This window comes from Corvus hawaiiensis, chromosome Z, assembly GCF_020740725.1.
Source record: "Corvus hawaiiensis isolate bCorHaw1 chromosome Z, bCorHaw1.pri.cur, whole genome shotgun sequence".
Classification (NCBI taxonomy): domain Eukaryota; kingdom Metazoa; phylum Chordata; class Aves; order Passeriformes; family Corvidae; genus Corvus; species Corvus hawaiiensis.
In genome coordinates, this window is record NC_063255.1 from 51,287,514 (window position 1) to 51,304,448 (window position 16,935).

Below are 16,935 nucleotides of genomic sequence, written 5' to 3' on the forward strand. Positions count from 1 at the left end.
AAATTGCATAGAAAAGTTGCTGTGGCAGAAATCCCCACATGATAGCTCACATGACGCTGCATTGCAGAGTCTTAAAGGGGTCACAGTTGCATGTACACAGCTGGTTCAAAAGCATTACAGGCTGAGACACCATGTTTTTCAAAGCCTGCTTAAATGGTCCTCTTTACTTTTTTGTCATGTCTATTCCTCTGTATCGATATAAGTAACAAGCACACAGAGTCAGAATTCAATGCGGGAGAATGCTTCAGTGAAATATATGATACGGTTGCAAGCAAAGAGAATTTTTCTACCGGCAAATATTTTGTAAAATTACTAGATGTTCTATTGAGATGAGCTGACATTAACAAAAACTTGGAAGTCCTGCAAATTCCACATACTACAGCTTTAGTTTTGCCATATAGCAAACAAAATAAGTAGCTTTCAGAAAAAGGTGAGAGAAAACAGAGAACAGTAAAACTGAAATGACTTTGCGAAAAATTTCATTCTATGCGCTACTGTTATGCTGTTTATTCGTTGTCACTACAGTCTGAATATTATTTCTGACATTTGAAAAAAGAGAACAATTTTTTGGAAGGAAACATGTAGAATATCAGAATGCTGTGAGTTTTTCCATGAGCAAACAAACACAAAAACCCTCTAACAAACCACAGAAAAGTCCACAACAAATTCAAGAGACCTTATTTGTTTTCTTCCTCAAAAGTGACTTGCATTACTTAAGGTATTATCCATTTTAATAACCACTGCAGCTTACCTTGTGTGTCATCAGAAAATGAGTTCCCAAGAAATCACTACATTTAGGAAGAGATTGAAAGCTATATGTAGACAAAATTCTCCAGAGACACAGGTCATTCCCTGCCAGTTATTTTTCATTGCTTTAGTAACCATTCAGCAAAATCAGTTTGATTGATTAATTTAAGCCCCCAGTTTGAAAACCGTCAGGACGAAAGCTCTGTATCTACATTAAACATTCCCTATAGGGTTGAAATTGAATGATTCATTCCTTGCTAATGGCTAATAGTCAAACAACCTCTAGACGTCTTGATCTTCTGTCAGAAGGTCTATTTTATTCAAAAGATTTATGGCAGTGTGTCTAGTAAAGCAAAGCTCAGGTTATAGAAAGAGAACAAGACACAAAAATGTCACCACACATGCACATCTCTACAGGGCAAGATGGAAAAATTGTCATCTAGCTCTTTGCAGAAAAACTCATGAATACAGAAGAAATATTTTATGTCCTTCTTCAGCAAGATCAAATTTTAAGCCTTAAAGGCTTTTAGAAGATCAGATACTTCTAAATTTTTCTTAATCACTTTCACCTTTAAGCAGCTTACATCATAGTACTGCAACTCATTCCTAAGCACTGGCTGGAGTTTAAAGAACTTCCCAGAAATGGGTGCAGATCTAAGAGGGATAAACATATATCATACCTCCTGCTATGATGCCACTAACCAAAAGGATTATTTTGTTCTCTCAATGGTCACATAGCACAAAGATTTTTCTAGGAACTGTAGGTGGCTGTACCCTCTCTTCCACTGAACACAACAGTGATGGGCAAAACCAGTTATTTAGCACTCCGTTCCCAGTATCCTCTTCACTAAGCAGCGCTTCATCTGGTCTGACCTTCCTCTTGGAAAAAAAGCACTGCAGTAGTTAGGAATGAATAAACTTTCAAAGTAACCAGTCATTATCTCCAGTGAAAAACAGGTGTGTAAATATTTCTAAAATATGCATGGAAGTCTATTTATCAGATGGTTTACTACATGATCATGATATGAAAAGTTAAGGGGGAAAATGCTAATTATGAAGAGCAGTTTAGCCACGTATTCATGGTATGAGAAAAAAACTGAATGTCACTATTATCACTGGACATTTGTACCGTTTAAGTTAAGTCAAATGCTATTTGCAAACTGACTCTTCCAGTCTCTTATACTCTGTATCAACAGTTGAATGCCAACAGTCATTTCTGCCAACACACTTTTCATGTAAACACTAAGACATTCAGAAACTTTGAAGCAATTTGTGTGCCAGCTTCCATTTTTTTAAAGAAGATTTTGGGCAGTTATGTGTCATTCCAGAGACACACAAATGTAAAGTCTTGGTAAATGTAAAGCATTTTCCCAAGCTGTCGTTCACACGAAAGTCTGTATCTGCCCATAAAGTTCCCGAGTGCTACACATTCCCCCCTCCTGTATACCCGTCCTGTCATCATCACTGAAACACAGATGCTACTGAATAATTTGGTACATAAGCTTTCTTGTGATTATCAAAGTCCACTGGCTCTGTCTCCTCTAACTGGAGAATAAATCTCTTTATATATCTACCTGTCAGAGAAGATCTTAAAAAAAAAAAAAAAACAGATGAAGTGGCTACTCTCTGCTACTTTTATTTCCAAGAATCAATTTTGCAGTAGCAAAGTTTCCCAAGTTCCGTGTTACAGTGTCATTACTATATTTTATCTCATGAATTTTCAGCATTTTACGCACAACAATAATTCTGGACATAAGGGTTTAAGGCTCAGAAACTAAAATTACCATATGAACAAGGCAATCACAAATATCTTGTAAAAATTGATGGACCTGAAATCAATTCCAATATAATCATACAGTGAAGAATCTTTCTAACATTCAAAATAAAAAGTTGTAAATACTGGACCTTTAGAGATGCTGTAGCTCATCTAAAAAAAGGTCAGCTGCTGTAGAGCAACCTTCCACTACATTTAGCCACCTCCCAGGAAAAAAGAACTCCCTCACCATTCCTGCTCCTTGCTCACCCTGGCAATTTTCAATGAAGCCTATTGAGAATTAGACACCTGTACCTCCTAGACCAATGCTGTGAATTTTAGGATGCAGCTAACACATCAGTGACAGAATCAGAAATGCTAATCTTGGCTCTCTTTCCCAGCTGAAGTAGGGCTAACTTGGACTCCAAGCACAGGAACAAGCTGGATGAGACTTAATTACTCCATATATAATCAGGAAGAGCCACCTGGTATGACTAAGTTGCTTTTGGAAACACCACTCAGTGTCCCAATGTTGGTAGCTCCACACTTTCCTTTCTTGTTTGTCTGACACCTGCATGTTTACCTTGAGAGAGGTCATATTTCTTTGCATAGGTTTCTGCCTGGCGGAAAGCAGATGCCTGTGAACCAGTGGGAATGTGGACAAATAGAAATACACCTGGACAGGTGTCTGTCAGTATTCCAAGTTTCCCTTGACTCCTCCTACTACACAAATTTAACTTTTTCAAAACTGTGAGTCAAAATAAGTTTTTTGGGTTTGTTTTCTTTTTTGCACAAATTTCAGGAAGCCTGAACCTTTTTTTCAAAAATAAAACAGAATACAAACACTGATCTTCTCCTTCTATGCAAAATTTGTGATAAACTATTATAAAATTTTGTCAGTCTTAAGAAAAGAGTGTTTTACACAGTACACTGAACACAGTCATAAGCTAGAAAAAATTTTAGCTTTATAAATACATACACACACATCTATACACACAAAAACATAACTAAAAAAGAATATAAATACCTCAGGTATACCAGAAAACCTGAACTATTAATTAACATCATTTAACACTCCTTTCTCCAACCAAAACAAAGATTTCCATACCTAAAGCATACAAAGCTTTACCTGATCAGGTGTTGTGACATCAGAAATTACAGCATCAGGAGGTCTCTTGGGTGGATTTGCAGTTAACTAAAGCAAAAGTAACAGTATTATTAATATTTCACAGCATAAATCTTTTATCCATACCTAATGCCATATTATACCAGTTATGTATAAAAAGAAACAATATTTAGCAATTTGTTAAAGTTCCTCCTATCCTTTCTACATTTATGGGAAAATAGAAGAAGGTATTTCATCCAGAAAAGGTCTCTTATCAAGGTTAGCCTTACAAAGATAGTGATCCTGAGGCATCAGATCCTGCCTACAGTTACATGATACACCTGATAAGTTTGAAAACATTTCTTCCAAATTATCCAAAACAACTCAAGCAAGAATTATTCACTTAGAAAAAACAGTTGTCTCACAGAAAATTAAAATGCTTTCGAACACAGAAAGAAAAATGAAGCTTTTAAAATACTACTTTTAAAGGCACGGTTAAGAACAAAATTATTTACTACCTCACCCACGGACTATGTTGCATTACTTTTCCCCTTTAAGAGGTTCCAGCTTCTTTTTGTTTTACGCACTTTTCTTTTACTACTTTTTTTGCAATTACATACTGCATATTAAACCCCACATTACCGCAAAAAAGCTGTTCCTTGTGCAATCTACAGCTTCATAGTTCAGTTTTGAAGATATAAATTTTACCAACAGACTGACAGAGAACATCCTAGATCATGACAAACATAAAGGAAACCATAATAACCAACTCAAGCTATTAACGTAGCTGAAATCTTTTTTCCTCCTCTACTTGAGTTTTCAAAACAAACAAAAAAGCCCAGAAAGAAACAGGCATAAGCTCCAAAATTAAAGGAAGCAAGCTGATTCTCACCTGTAGTAATTTTACTTATCTGAATTTGCGTAAGGTCTTTACCAAAGAAATGAGAAATCAAAAGAAACCAAGTGCTGTGTAGTTTCATGTCTAATAAAAAAAAAAAAAAAAAGGCTCTTCCATGTATATTAACAGCAGAGCAAGACCACTTCCAGGGTGGAAGACTGGATAACAGCACTCCTCTTGTCACTTCAGAGAATCACAGTGGACATACACAAGCCACTTGATAACAAGAACATTACCTAAACATGCTTTCAAAACAAGCATGGCTTGCCAATCTAGTTCCAGCCGGTTTAAAGAAACTCAACTTGACCTAATGAGCCATTAAAACTAGACAATGTATGAATAATCAATGAAAGCCCTATACCTGCAGGTCAAGAAACTCTCAACTCAAGAAGAGACACATGACTTAAACACCATGTTGCTCATCATAGACCTCACCTTGGAAATTTGTTCCTCTTGACTTGCAATACAATTTTCAAATACAATAGAAGTGTAAAGTGCCAAAAAGACACACTATAACATATGTCTCATCAGCTTGGCATTTCTTCTTGCAGAGGGGCATGAAACTCTTTTTAATGGGAAGGTTTGCAAGGAAAAAGCAGGAAAATTCAGCATTTGAAACTGGTCTCTTGCATGCAGATGCCTCTGTTGAAATTGCTGTATCATTGTGTTGTCTTAATGAGACTATACCTGGAGGATTTTTTTTATCACAGGAAGGAGCTGCCTGAAACAGTATTCTTCATATTTTTAAATGTAAAATAATGTATGTAACATTCTCATACTTCACTAAATAGAGTGAAGAAATTGCAGTTGCCTAAAGTGAAAAGTTTAACTAAAAAGTGCAAAAGCACTACACTGGACTCACTGACGGCACCATTACAGGTTAGCCTTGAACCATTTCAAATATCTCCATGTAGGAATATCTCATCTGTTTACCGTTTATCAATTCATTTTTCTCCCTAACTCTCAAAGGGCTTTTGTTACATGCACTATTTATAAAATCTGATTACAGAAGAATTAAGGGTTCCTTCAAAGACCTCTATATACTCTCTGCAATAATTTCCTGTGAAATTTTTTATACCAAACAGAGGCTCTTTGAAGCAGCAGGCATTTCAGGACCTGATTTGTACAGTTACATATGGTAAAACTTTGATATAATTGATATAGATTTAAATAAAAAAACTTGTAAGTTTACATGCAAAAATCCCAAAGAACATCACCTACAGTATTTCAGATGTATGAAACCTTGGTATTTCATTAAAAATGTTCAAAAATACTGGGTTTAACATACCCTCTATTCAACTGATTATTACTGTAGTGCCTCAGGGCTCTAGTTCACAATAACAACATGCAGTCTCTGCTGACACTGCCCTCAAACACAGTATTGAAGGGGACAATGTCAAGTACCCTAATAGCTACTTCAAGCATTTCGACAGAGACACTCTGTGTTCATGTGACATTGTTTGCTACTTGCTAACTCTCTGAAAACAAAAAAGTTCAGCTCCAAACTATAATGCTATTTCTCTTTCCCTCTTCATGCTTTCCAAACGTCTTTCATGCAAACACACTGATTTAGAAAGAGCTACACCTAGAGATCTTTTCTAGAAACTGCAAGCTCAACCCTAACACTGCTTGCCATTAGGATATTCTACCATTTCAAGTATTTCGATGTAGGAGTTTCTCATCTCTTTAATGTTTAGCAATTCACTTTTCTCCCTAACTCTCAAAATGAAACCACTGGTTTCCCAAGCCTTGAACAGTACATTTTCACTCAGGCTCTGCAGAGAACAAAAGCATTTAAATTCCATCTGAGTTTGCACAGCCACACTGCTTAAATGCTGGTTTATACTTCCTAGTTCATATAGCAAGTATTTTTCTTGCACTGCTGACAGAAATCTTTATGTGTTTGGTGGTTTTTTTTAAATATGGACATGTGTGGATTTACCTTGGCCTTTTCTGATGTTCGTTTTCCACCAAATCCTCCAGCTCCAACAAAAAACAAAGAGAACTGATTATAACACACCAGCTCCTTTCCACAATAGGTATTCACTGAAAGACAAAAAAGAGGAAGGTCATATATTGTGTTCAATCTCCTTTTTCATACAGCTAGCATATGCTGTTACAAGAGACAAATTCAGCTGGAAACATGACAAAACTCATTTTAACAACTGAGAGGGCAATGGTCACACTCACACTGCATTGTTGCAAGTCACTTCCTGAGCAGGGAAGACTAATGATCTGTTCCAAATAATATCATGAACTTTATCTACATAAAAGCATTAAAATTAAAAAATGAACTATCAAAATGGTGACAACATTCAAGGTGCTAAAAATATCTGACAACACAGTGCTGAAATTAGATTTATTTTAGCATCTCAAGACTGCATTAACAATTTATTTAAATACAGAACTGTACTATAAAATATGATGCATTAAAAGCTACTGAGAATACCCAGTGTGTAAAGTAGATTATGAACTCATACAAAAAGTGGTATTAGTATCTCGTATGAGAAGAGTTTCCAGAGTTTAAGGTCCTGTTCCTGTTCCTTCTTTTGAACAAGTCATACTTCTTACACTGAATTAAAATTCAGCTTCCTATTTCCAGGTCATATCTATTTCACTCCCTTACACTTTAGACTGGAATTCACAGCATTTTGTGTTAATAATGTTCATTTCCAGTTCCAGAAGAAATTTAAAAACCACTGAGACTCTGCTCACAAAAAGAACTTTTGCATTTTGCAGGAATAGACAGGCTTCATATTAGCCCCGTATGAAACCACAACACAGCTATGAGGAAGAGTCAGTAAAAACCTTTTGCCATTTTATTTGACCACTGAAGGAATAAAAAGTCAACAGTGTTTAAAGATTCACTGCCTGTTAGCCTACTCTTGCTGTCTGGTTTTCCCAAAGGACCTTGGCATAATCACATCTAATGACAGTAAGATTCTGAAAACTGCAAGTTATCAACTTCTGGAGACATTCTGATCCTCTAACTTGGATACAAGAGGAAAGATATGGGTTTTGTTTAGAATAGAATAATGTAGACATAAAAAAGGAATGCAGGACATGGTCTTGAAGATCGATACTTTGCAGATGAATCTACACAACATAAAGATATGATTAACCTTTGCAAAACTGCCCACAAAACACATGCAAACACGCAGACACACACCCCTTACTGTGGGGTGGCGGAATATAAACTGGCTGCCTTCAGGCAGGAAGAAGCATTAGCATTATTAAGAACTTTGATCAGTTTGCATACTGCGTTATTCTACCTACACAGGAAGAAAGTGTTCTTACTTCAGTATGCTCGCTACCCAAGAACAATTACACTTTGATCATTTTGCATGGTGCATTATTTACCTACACAGGAAGAAAGTGTTCTTATTTCAGTATTTTAACTGCCCAAGAACAATTACAGAGCCACATCTCACTAAGATTTAATAAGCTAAAAGTCTTATTTAGCCCCCGTGGAAGGGCTGGCAGTTATTGGCACAGCTAGTTAAAAAATGAAGCCTAATAAATTTTACTGCACCCCCTTCAAAAGCCATAAACCGTTTTACCATCTATCAGCAAGACTGCGCCTGATCCTTTGTCAAGAATATCAGCAACAGTTGAAACTGAAGTTAATTGTCCTGTAAGAAAAAAAGAACATGGACACACTGTAAGGTTTTGCTTCAGGAATGAAGCCCACAGATCACTCTTTACGCTTCGTTACTAACTATCTTTCTTACTACTATCATTATTGTTGCTGTTATTATTTTTTTCATTATTATTATCAACATCATCATAATCATTGTAATAGTCATAGTAAACATAATCATCATGACTGTAACAACAGTGTCTGGGAATCTTTGCAAATCTTGGTTTGAAGATCTGAGTATTGTTTTGCTTCAGGTATTTTTTTTAAGTTTTAGGGGTTTTTTTTCAATAGAATTTTGCTATAGTTCATGTATTTGGAGCTAAACACTTCCCTTTTCAGACTCAAATACATTGCTAACTTCAAAGACAGCTCCAATCATTTAAAAATTGTCCACAGGTTTCAAGAGGGCTGAGACAACCACAGTCTTACAGAAGAGAAGCTCAGCTCAGAGCCTAGGCACAGGGGTCTCTGAAGTTTGTCACTAGAAGTTATTGCTTTAGAGACACCATGTATTTATAAATCAGCCTACAGAATGTAAAAATAAAAACCTTTATGAAATCCTGGCAATCCATTACTAATTATCAGACTTCTTTGAAGTAAGTGTAACTTTCAGATACCTCTTTTTTGTTTCAACAAGAAATTCTGCCATTTATTTATAGCTTGCAATTTTATTTTTCTGCTACACTCTCAAAAAATTTTTAAAAACTACTAATGAAGAAATCCAGACATATGCATATCCTGAATGAGTCTAACAAGCAACTCTCAGGGGCTGTAATCTGGGAAAACTCAGCCATCTCTGAAAAGAATTTGCTACTGTAGTAACTAATACCTTGAGAATTTTGACAGGAACAAAAGTAATTGTTTTTTGCCGCCTCATTAAGATGTCCATTTGTTCTTTACATACATAATTTAAATCTTATCCTCTTACAGGCACACTGACACAATCAACATTGAAGAATTAGATAAACACCCCAGAAGTTTTATGATACCACCTTACTGAAATATTTATCAGTTCTGGTAATTAGTATCAGATGAATAGTACATAGACATGTAGTGTATTTGCCTACTGTATCAAAGATTAAGCATACTTTACTAAGTATACTGTAGGAAAGCAACACTTGATCTCAAAAACATAGTTTCAGAACTCCTTCAAGAATATAACAGGTTGCCTCTCTTCTCCCACACTCCTTATAAAAATTATATGCAGTAATACAGTTTGAAACAAAGCTTCCCTATTTCTATTTACAATATGGCTACAGGAACTGTTGTCATAGTGAAAAAACATATCAGCAACACAGAAAGACTGACCTGAGGTTGGTAATGGTTTATAAAGCTCCAGATACTGCTCACCATGCAGCATCTATATAAAGAAAGACAGTGCTGTAACAACAATGAATAGATTGCTTTCTCCCCCAAGTCAATACACAGCTATTTTAGAAAATGTTCAGAGCAAACAAATTTAAAAAACAACCAAGTTTTATTCTTCTGTTTTCCTAACTTCATCCCCAGTATATTTTCAAATATAGAATATTTGAAATTCAGAATATTTTCAAATAAAGCTTTAAGCTTTTGTGGTTTAAAAAAAAGTGTAGTGAACACAAATTAAAATTGAGTATCAAATTCATGATACATCTCATCATAGGAAGACACATTATACAAGAGAAGTAAATTAATTCTTTGGATGTAAGAATTCAAAACACTGGACTTTTCTTTTCTAGAACAAAAGGAACTTAACAATATTACAAAAATACTAATTGAAGACACCTTTCAGTTACATGACACACAACCAAAATTAGCTACTTAACTCTTCCATACCTTTGCAAGATCAATATTTAGCCCTGGAAGAGAAGGAACACCATCAAACATTGAAGTTTGAGCAGGAATGACTCCAAAGCTGGGTAAACAGCAGAACTCTTCATTTCCTTCAAAGAGAAATTTTAGGTGGTCTGGATCCTTAGTTGACATTCCCACACCAAGTGCATACAGAATAGGCTCCAAGTGAGTATATGTATACACGTTGGTAGCCAATTCACGGCCAACAATGCCTGTCTGGAAATTAGAAGTCAGTATAAAATAAAAATTAAAAATAGTTAATATTGAACTTGCATTCTTTCTATAATTCTCTATCACACAAACTTGACATTTGTGCATTTTCTTTACAGTCACATGTAGGCATAGAGTATACCATAAAATATTAATGTATTCATTGCAATACAAGCAACCCATACGCAAGGCATTATACTTTGCTTCAAGCAATCTACTTCAAGAATAAATGGTGTAACTTCATACAGCTGCACTCCCAGCAGTGCCTAAGATTTTTTCTAAAACAAACCACAAATGAAATACTTAACACCATAGTAAGACTGAAACGAGGAAAAATTATCTATAGAGAAGGAGCCAAAGCAAAACGACACTGCCCAGCAACACCCAAGCCCTCCTGCTTTTCTGAACAATACCTTAATTAAAGAGGCTTAACAGAACTTACATGCAGTTAGATTCTGCATTATCCAGTCTATTCAGCCGTACATTTTCCAATCATCAATAGGAAAAACAGAGACTGGACTCTGGAGATGTTTTTTTATTCTGCCTCCTCGCTTCAGTTTAAACCCCACCTTTCTTTTTGCAGACAGCAATCCAGAGTACAAGCTGGCCAGCAACACAAGTCTCTCTGCTCAAGGTTTCCACCCAGCTTTGAGTGCATCTGGTATACAGATGTACTTACCGTGTCAACAGATGAAGAGACCACTGATCTTGTTGCATTCATAGACACATTCCCTTGAGACTCTATCTGACTTAGAGCATCACTCAATACACTTATAGACTCTAGACAAAGGAATTGAAAAAAACTCACTTTTAGATAATCATGCATGACACACTCCAGTTACAGACACACAACATACACACAAGCAAATGAGACATAGACTGGTATTTCTCAGTTCAGTTTTAAACACAGTAAATATACATCTGCAAATTGAGCACAGTGCTGCATTTTACAAGCATCCACACAAAGTAGAGGGTAAGTGATTTCCACACAGGTTCCATCAGTTCTGCACCCACCACTCAACCATGACACCTACATCAATGTGTTAAGGAGAAGATAATGAGCACTATACGTTTCAACTGTCTGAGAAACAAATATCTGAAAATTACTACTGATTTTCTTATAATGAAAATTATTTGCAATACCAGTCACAGGTCTAAGTCTCCTGACTGTTACCCTCTTTACTGGATCAGACAGATAGATAGAAAAGCAAGTAAGTCTGAGACTGAATAATGACAAAATTATAAATGAGATGATGCATGGCTGCATTCAGCTATGGAAAACACAGGCCATCAAGAACGGCTTGTTCCTTGAAGCTTAGTATGGCAAAAATCAGTATTAAACATAAAAAAGAATCAAACTAAAGGTGGTGAGAATCTTGCACAGAAAAATAAAAATGTGTTTAAATCAGAAGAGTGCAAAATCATTATTTAACTACCTTAACCCAGAGTTACTGCCCTCCACTTCAAAACCCCTGTGCCCATACTGACTTGCATTGCTGCTTGGATTAACACTGTGTTGCTCTATCACACAGCACTACTCTAAACACCCTACAAGGTAACTGCATGCCCTCTTGCAGAACCCTGTTTTCCTAAACTATCTCTTGCTTACCAATCTCACTGACAGAATCATCATAACATTTTATTTGTGGCCTGAATCTTAAGAAGAAAAGGAACGGCTAGGAAACAAACATATGTTGTCACCTCTTCTGTCAAAGACAAGTTTCCTCTTCGGATACAAGCTCTGTCACAATATGGCATGAGGTTATGACATTTGCATAATGTGAAAATGTGCAAAACGAGACTTGTAATTTATAAGAACCTTTTAAAAGGTAATCTCTTTATCCCTTTGTTCATTCATTAAATGAATAAAAGAAAAGCAATACAAAGCTACTGGCAGAAGTAACAGACTGTTCCTACTTTTTCTGCATGAATCAAAGGAAGGTTTCACATTGCTTTAAAATCTTCACAGGAAAATATAGGTTTGACCTCCAAGCAAACCTGAATGTTTCCTCAACTTAGCATGATCACAAACCATTTACATGCAGGAATATAAAGATCACTTTTCATGGTGAGACCCAAAGATTAAAAGCATGCATTTTTGACAAAATGTCATAATTAAGACCAACAGTACAAAGGCAACCCGTACATTAATAATGGTGCAGAATACTACAATCTCCTCTTCGAGGAGTCATTTCTTCCAGAATGTATGACACGACTGGACTATAAAATTGGTTAGCTGGCTAGTGTCTGGCTGAATACTAAGATCACAGAATAGTGTGGGTTGGAATGGGACCCTTAAAGGTCAGCTAGTCCACCTCCCTTGTAATGATCAGATATATCTTCAACTAGATCAGAGCCCCATCATACCCATCAGGATGGGGCATCTACTACCTGTCTAGGAAAACTCTTCCAGTGTTTACGCATCCTCATTGCAAAAAGCTTCTTCCTTATAGTTAATCTAAAACAACCCTCTCTTGGTTTAAAGCCATTAAATCTCATCCTATTGCAACAGGCCCTGCCAAAAAGTTAACTACTGAAAGACTACAAAAAGGTGTCACTGAAGCCTTCTCTTCTCTAGACTGAGCAAACCCAACTCTCTCCACCTTTCCTTTTAGGAGAGGAATCCCATGACTTTGATCATTTTTGTGGCCCTCCTCTAGCCTTGCTCCAGCTGGCCTATGTCCCTTCCTGTGTATCCTTCCCCAGGATACAAATGACCTGGGCTGCAGGTGCACATTGCCAGCTTTTGTCCAACCTTTCATCCACCAGGATCTCCAAGTCTTTCTCCATAGGGATGTTTCTGATGCCTTCATCCTTCATACTGGGGCTTGCCCTAACCTAGGTGCAATGCCTTGTACTTGGCATTGTTGAAGCTCATGAGGTTCCCAGGGGCTCACTCCTCAAGCTTGTCCAGGTCCCTCTGGATGACATCCCATCCCTCAGGTGTGTCACCGCACCACTCAGCCCAGTGCACCCTCATCAAGTTTGAAGAGGGTGCACTCAATCCCCTTCACCTATGTCACTGATGAAGCTCTTACACGGTACTGTTCACAATACAGGCCCCTAAGGGACACTATTCATTACTGATCTCCCTGTGGACATTGAGACATTGACCATCCAACAAACACCTTCTCCACCAGATCCGCATCTCTGTAATTTAGACATGTTAAGGAGGCTGTGTCAAAGGCCTTACACCAGTTCAGACAAATGACATTCATAGCCCTTCCCTTACTCACTGATGGAGTCATTCCATCACAGAAGGCCATTGGGTTGGTCAGACAGGATTTGCCCTTGGTGAATCTCTACTGGCTGTCTCAAATCAGCTCCCTGTTCTCCATGATCCTCCCACACACAGAGGTAAGGCTGATAGGTTGGTAATTCCCAACTTTTCTAACTTTTGAAATGTATGTTGTCGAAGGCCTCATAAAATTGTTTTGGTTTTTTTTAAGACCTTGGCCTACTGTTGTATTTGTAATCAGCAAAAGCACGTGAACTGGATCATACCAGAATCATTTAGTAACGCATTTATTGATTTTCAAATAGGGAATATTCTTTTAAGTACTCCTGGGTTTATTCTTTATATCTATAACAGACATCAACTGTGTGAGATATGTCTGTGGTTCCAGGCCCAAACTTTTGGAGAGGTATCAGCAAAAAGTGTACGCTATTCCTTATGTTTCTTTATGCTTCAAGGTGGTTTTCATATTTTGACATCAAAGCTACTTTTAAGATCCTACTCCTTTGGGTTACCTGAAAATGCTTGAACAAGCTATTAGATATCATCAAATACAGGTAGCAAAACTGTGATGGGGGATGGGGAGTTCAGCTTTTATTTTTTTAATAAAGAGATGGGGAAAAAATGTTAATTTCTCTTTTCCCCCACCCTGAATTACTAAGTTACATAACTTTGGCAGGTAAGAACCCCGGTGCTAACATATTCTTTACATCTTCCAGGGACTATGGCAGCAGCATGCAAGTGTAATGTCCCAACACATTAATTTGTTTCAGTCTCCCCTGCACTTCTGCTGCTTGGCATAAGAAGTTGGACTTAAGGTTATGATCAAATACATTGTTATGAGCTACTAATGCAATATCAGACTACTCAAAAAGAAAGATGAAACATTAAAAGTCACCGATAAATGATGTTTGGACATTGATAAGGATGTCTTCACATTAATTTTGAGTAGTGCAAGGTTGAGGAAGAAAGCACAGAGTGGTACATGAGTTTTCAGTAAACACACAAGGATGTCTGAAATTAATGCTTCAGCAGTAGACTTAACTATGACACTTTGTAATTTTTTAATACATGACTCCACATACTGAGTAAGGTTCTTTTTAAGACCAAATAAATATACAATTATACCAACGGGTATAATTTGGGCAAAAACAAACCCAATAGGAAACATTTTAATTAACGCAATTATTTTATTATTGGTATAGGGGTATTTTTTAAATGGCTATACTATCAGTGAACTCTAAAACCTTAAACGTTCACCACCTCAGAATGGCCTGTTATTATACAGCAAATCATTAGCAGACAGAAAGAAAAGATTAAGCTGGAGAACAAAGGTTGAAAATAGTCACAACAAAGGCTGTCTGTTTCCAAAAGATTCATTTTCCAATACGGGGACATTGCATATGAACCATATCCCTTAACAATGGAGAAAACAGCACAGGTGTTTAAACCTTCTGTAAATATATATAAGGAAAGCTGACACTGAAGCTGGAACACTTCTCCTCTTATGCAAATTCTGTCTTCATATACACACAAAGTGTGCATACATATACACACACACCTTTGATACATTATACATTTATTTACTCTATGTCTGACGTAAGCTTTTAAGATGTGCCAGAAGTCAGACAATGAGTTGTTTTCTGTAAATAGCTTCTAAGAGAATTAAAAATGCACATAAATTTCTAAGAGCCAATTACAGACCTATAGAATACTAGATTTAGCTGAAACTGACTCACATCTTCACAACTGAAGAGAAACTTGAGACGAGTGCCTCATGTGGGTCACAGACACAATACAAATTTTGCTTCCCTAAGTAAGAGAACAACACACTAACTTGTGCCATAGATACTACAGAATGCTGTGTACGGTATGCAGTCTGCAAGACAGGAATGGCTGTCCTCTGCCTCTACCACAACACAATCTCATTCCCTTTTCATGAGAGGAAGAATCAGACAAAGACACAAGAGCAAGTAGTACACTGTGGAGGCAAGGAGAAAAGACACCAACACATAGTGCATGGTGCAACTGTGGCCTACCGCAACCTGCACCACACATCCAGAAGTTTCTGCATCACACTTAATTTGGTCTTTCTGATTACGTACAGAATACGAAGTTATAAAGTCAAGCCTCTCTTATCAGTATTACTAAAGATTAGCATCTCCAATTACAGGGTTTTCTACTACATTATAATCAAATACTTTATCTAATTGCTTTTTTGGATTTTTTTTCTACTGCATGTAATGCTTAGTACACAAATGCTCTTCATAACATCAAATTACTCAAATTAAGGAAATCTGCAGGAAGTTTTAACTTGCAGATGTTAGCTATTGTACCTTTCAATTTTGAATGCAAGTATTCTAATTAGTTTCATTTATTTCACAGTCAAATACCTCCAAGCAATAAAGTGGAGAATTTGACAGTAGAAAAAAATTCTAATAGAACTAAAAATTCTATTCAGCTAACTTAAGAATTGTCCTCAACCCTTATGCTGATTCTCACAAATACACAATACAACAAGTAATGCACAAGTTTTTATTCAGTATCTGTGGCATGACGGTACTGGAAGGAAAAACCTCTATCTCGGCTAAGTTCATAACAAAACAGAAGCTATGGCATGGAAGATTCATGCCAATGTAACATTTACGATTACCTGACTGTAAAAACCTGCCATGTTGTATTGCGAGCACTTTTACTTCAGAAGTTCAAAATCTTCTTCAGCTTTTTTCTCCTCATAGCATCAACTGGCAGTTGTGAAATACCGTATCTAATGCTGAAGCAACTTTGAAAAGAAATCCCCATCTACAACATTTTTTTGCTAGCAACCCCTAAAAATAACATAGTACATATGACAGGTTGTAGAACAGATCAGAAGTGATAAAGCTGGAATTATGTTGTTATAAATACCATTCCATAGCAGAACAGAAAACACGTATAAACTTGCACGCATTTGGAAACAGGGTATCTGTAAACCAAAGATCAGTAAGGTGACCTAGAACTACTCTTTGGATGGTTACATTCTCCAGTGTGCCAAGATGTGACAGAAAGGACAAAGTGTCTCCTATTACGGTTTTGGTACAGGCATCTAAAAACATATCCCCTAAGGTTTTTAACAAAATGTTCTAATAGATTTCTGAACCAACAGCGTAAACATCTACTGTGCGTTTAAATATCTTGGAAATTCAACTGGCATTGTACATAAGGATGCCTTTTTCCCTCCTGCCCTACATTCTTAAATGCTGGCAAGGAACAAGAAAGGTAAACAAAGCATTGAAAGAGAAAATCATTTTGGTCACCAGCCAAGGGAGTGATGTGCCCCAAGAACATAAGGCACAGTAAGAACTTCTTTGCAGTGATATATTCCAAGACTTAACCAGTGAAATGTTCACCAAAAACCAAGATTCCAGGGTTGAAAGGAAAATACATTCTATTACTCTATTCTGTCTGCATGCAGGTACAATCAAATAAAACACTGTCATTAGTCTGACTCAGATGTAACTTCTCTAGAAACTCG

The 16,935-nt window shown here is 36.7% G+C and overlaps 1 protein-coding gene across 1 annotated transcript in view; it reads right to left on the reverse strand.

Moving 5' to 3' along the window:
• HSD17B4 (hydroxysteroid 17-beta dehydrogenase 4) overlaps nt 1-16,935 on the reverse strand; it is a 64,693-nt gene that overhangs the window by 31,088 nt on the left and 16,670 nt on the right. Inside the window, exons 12-17 of the mRNA XM_048291298.1 lie at nt 10,866-10,966; nt 9,959-10,192; nt 9,452-9,503; nt 8,064-8,135; nt 6,446-6,549; nt 3,630-3,695 (exon numbers count right to left, since the gene is read on the reverse strand). Of these exons, the coding sequence (XP_048147255.1) occupies nt 3,630-3,695; nt 6,446-6,549; nt 8,064-8,135; nt 9,452-9,503; nt 9,959-10,192; nt 10,866-10,966 (629 nt within the window). The remainder of the gene's footprint in view (nt 1-3,629; nt 3,696-6,445; nt 6,550-8,063; nt 8,136-9,451; nt 9,504-9,958; nt 10,193-10,865; nt 10,967-16,935) is intronic.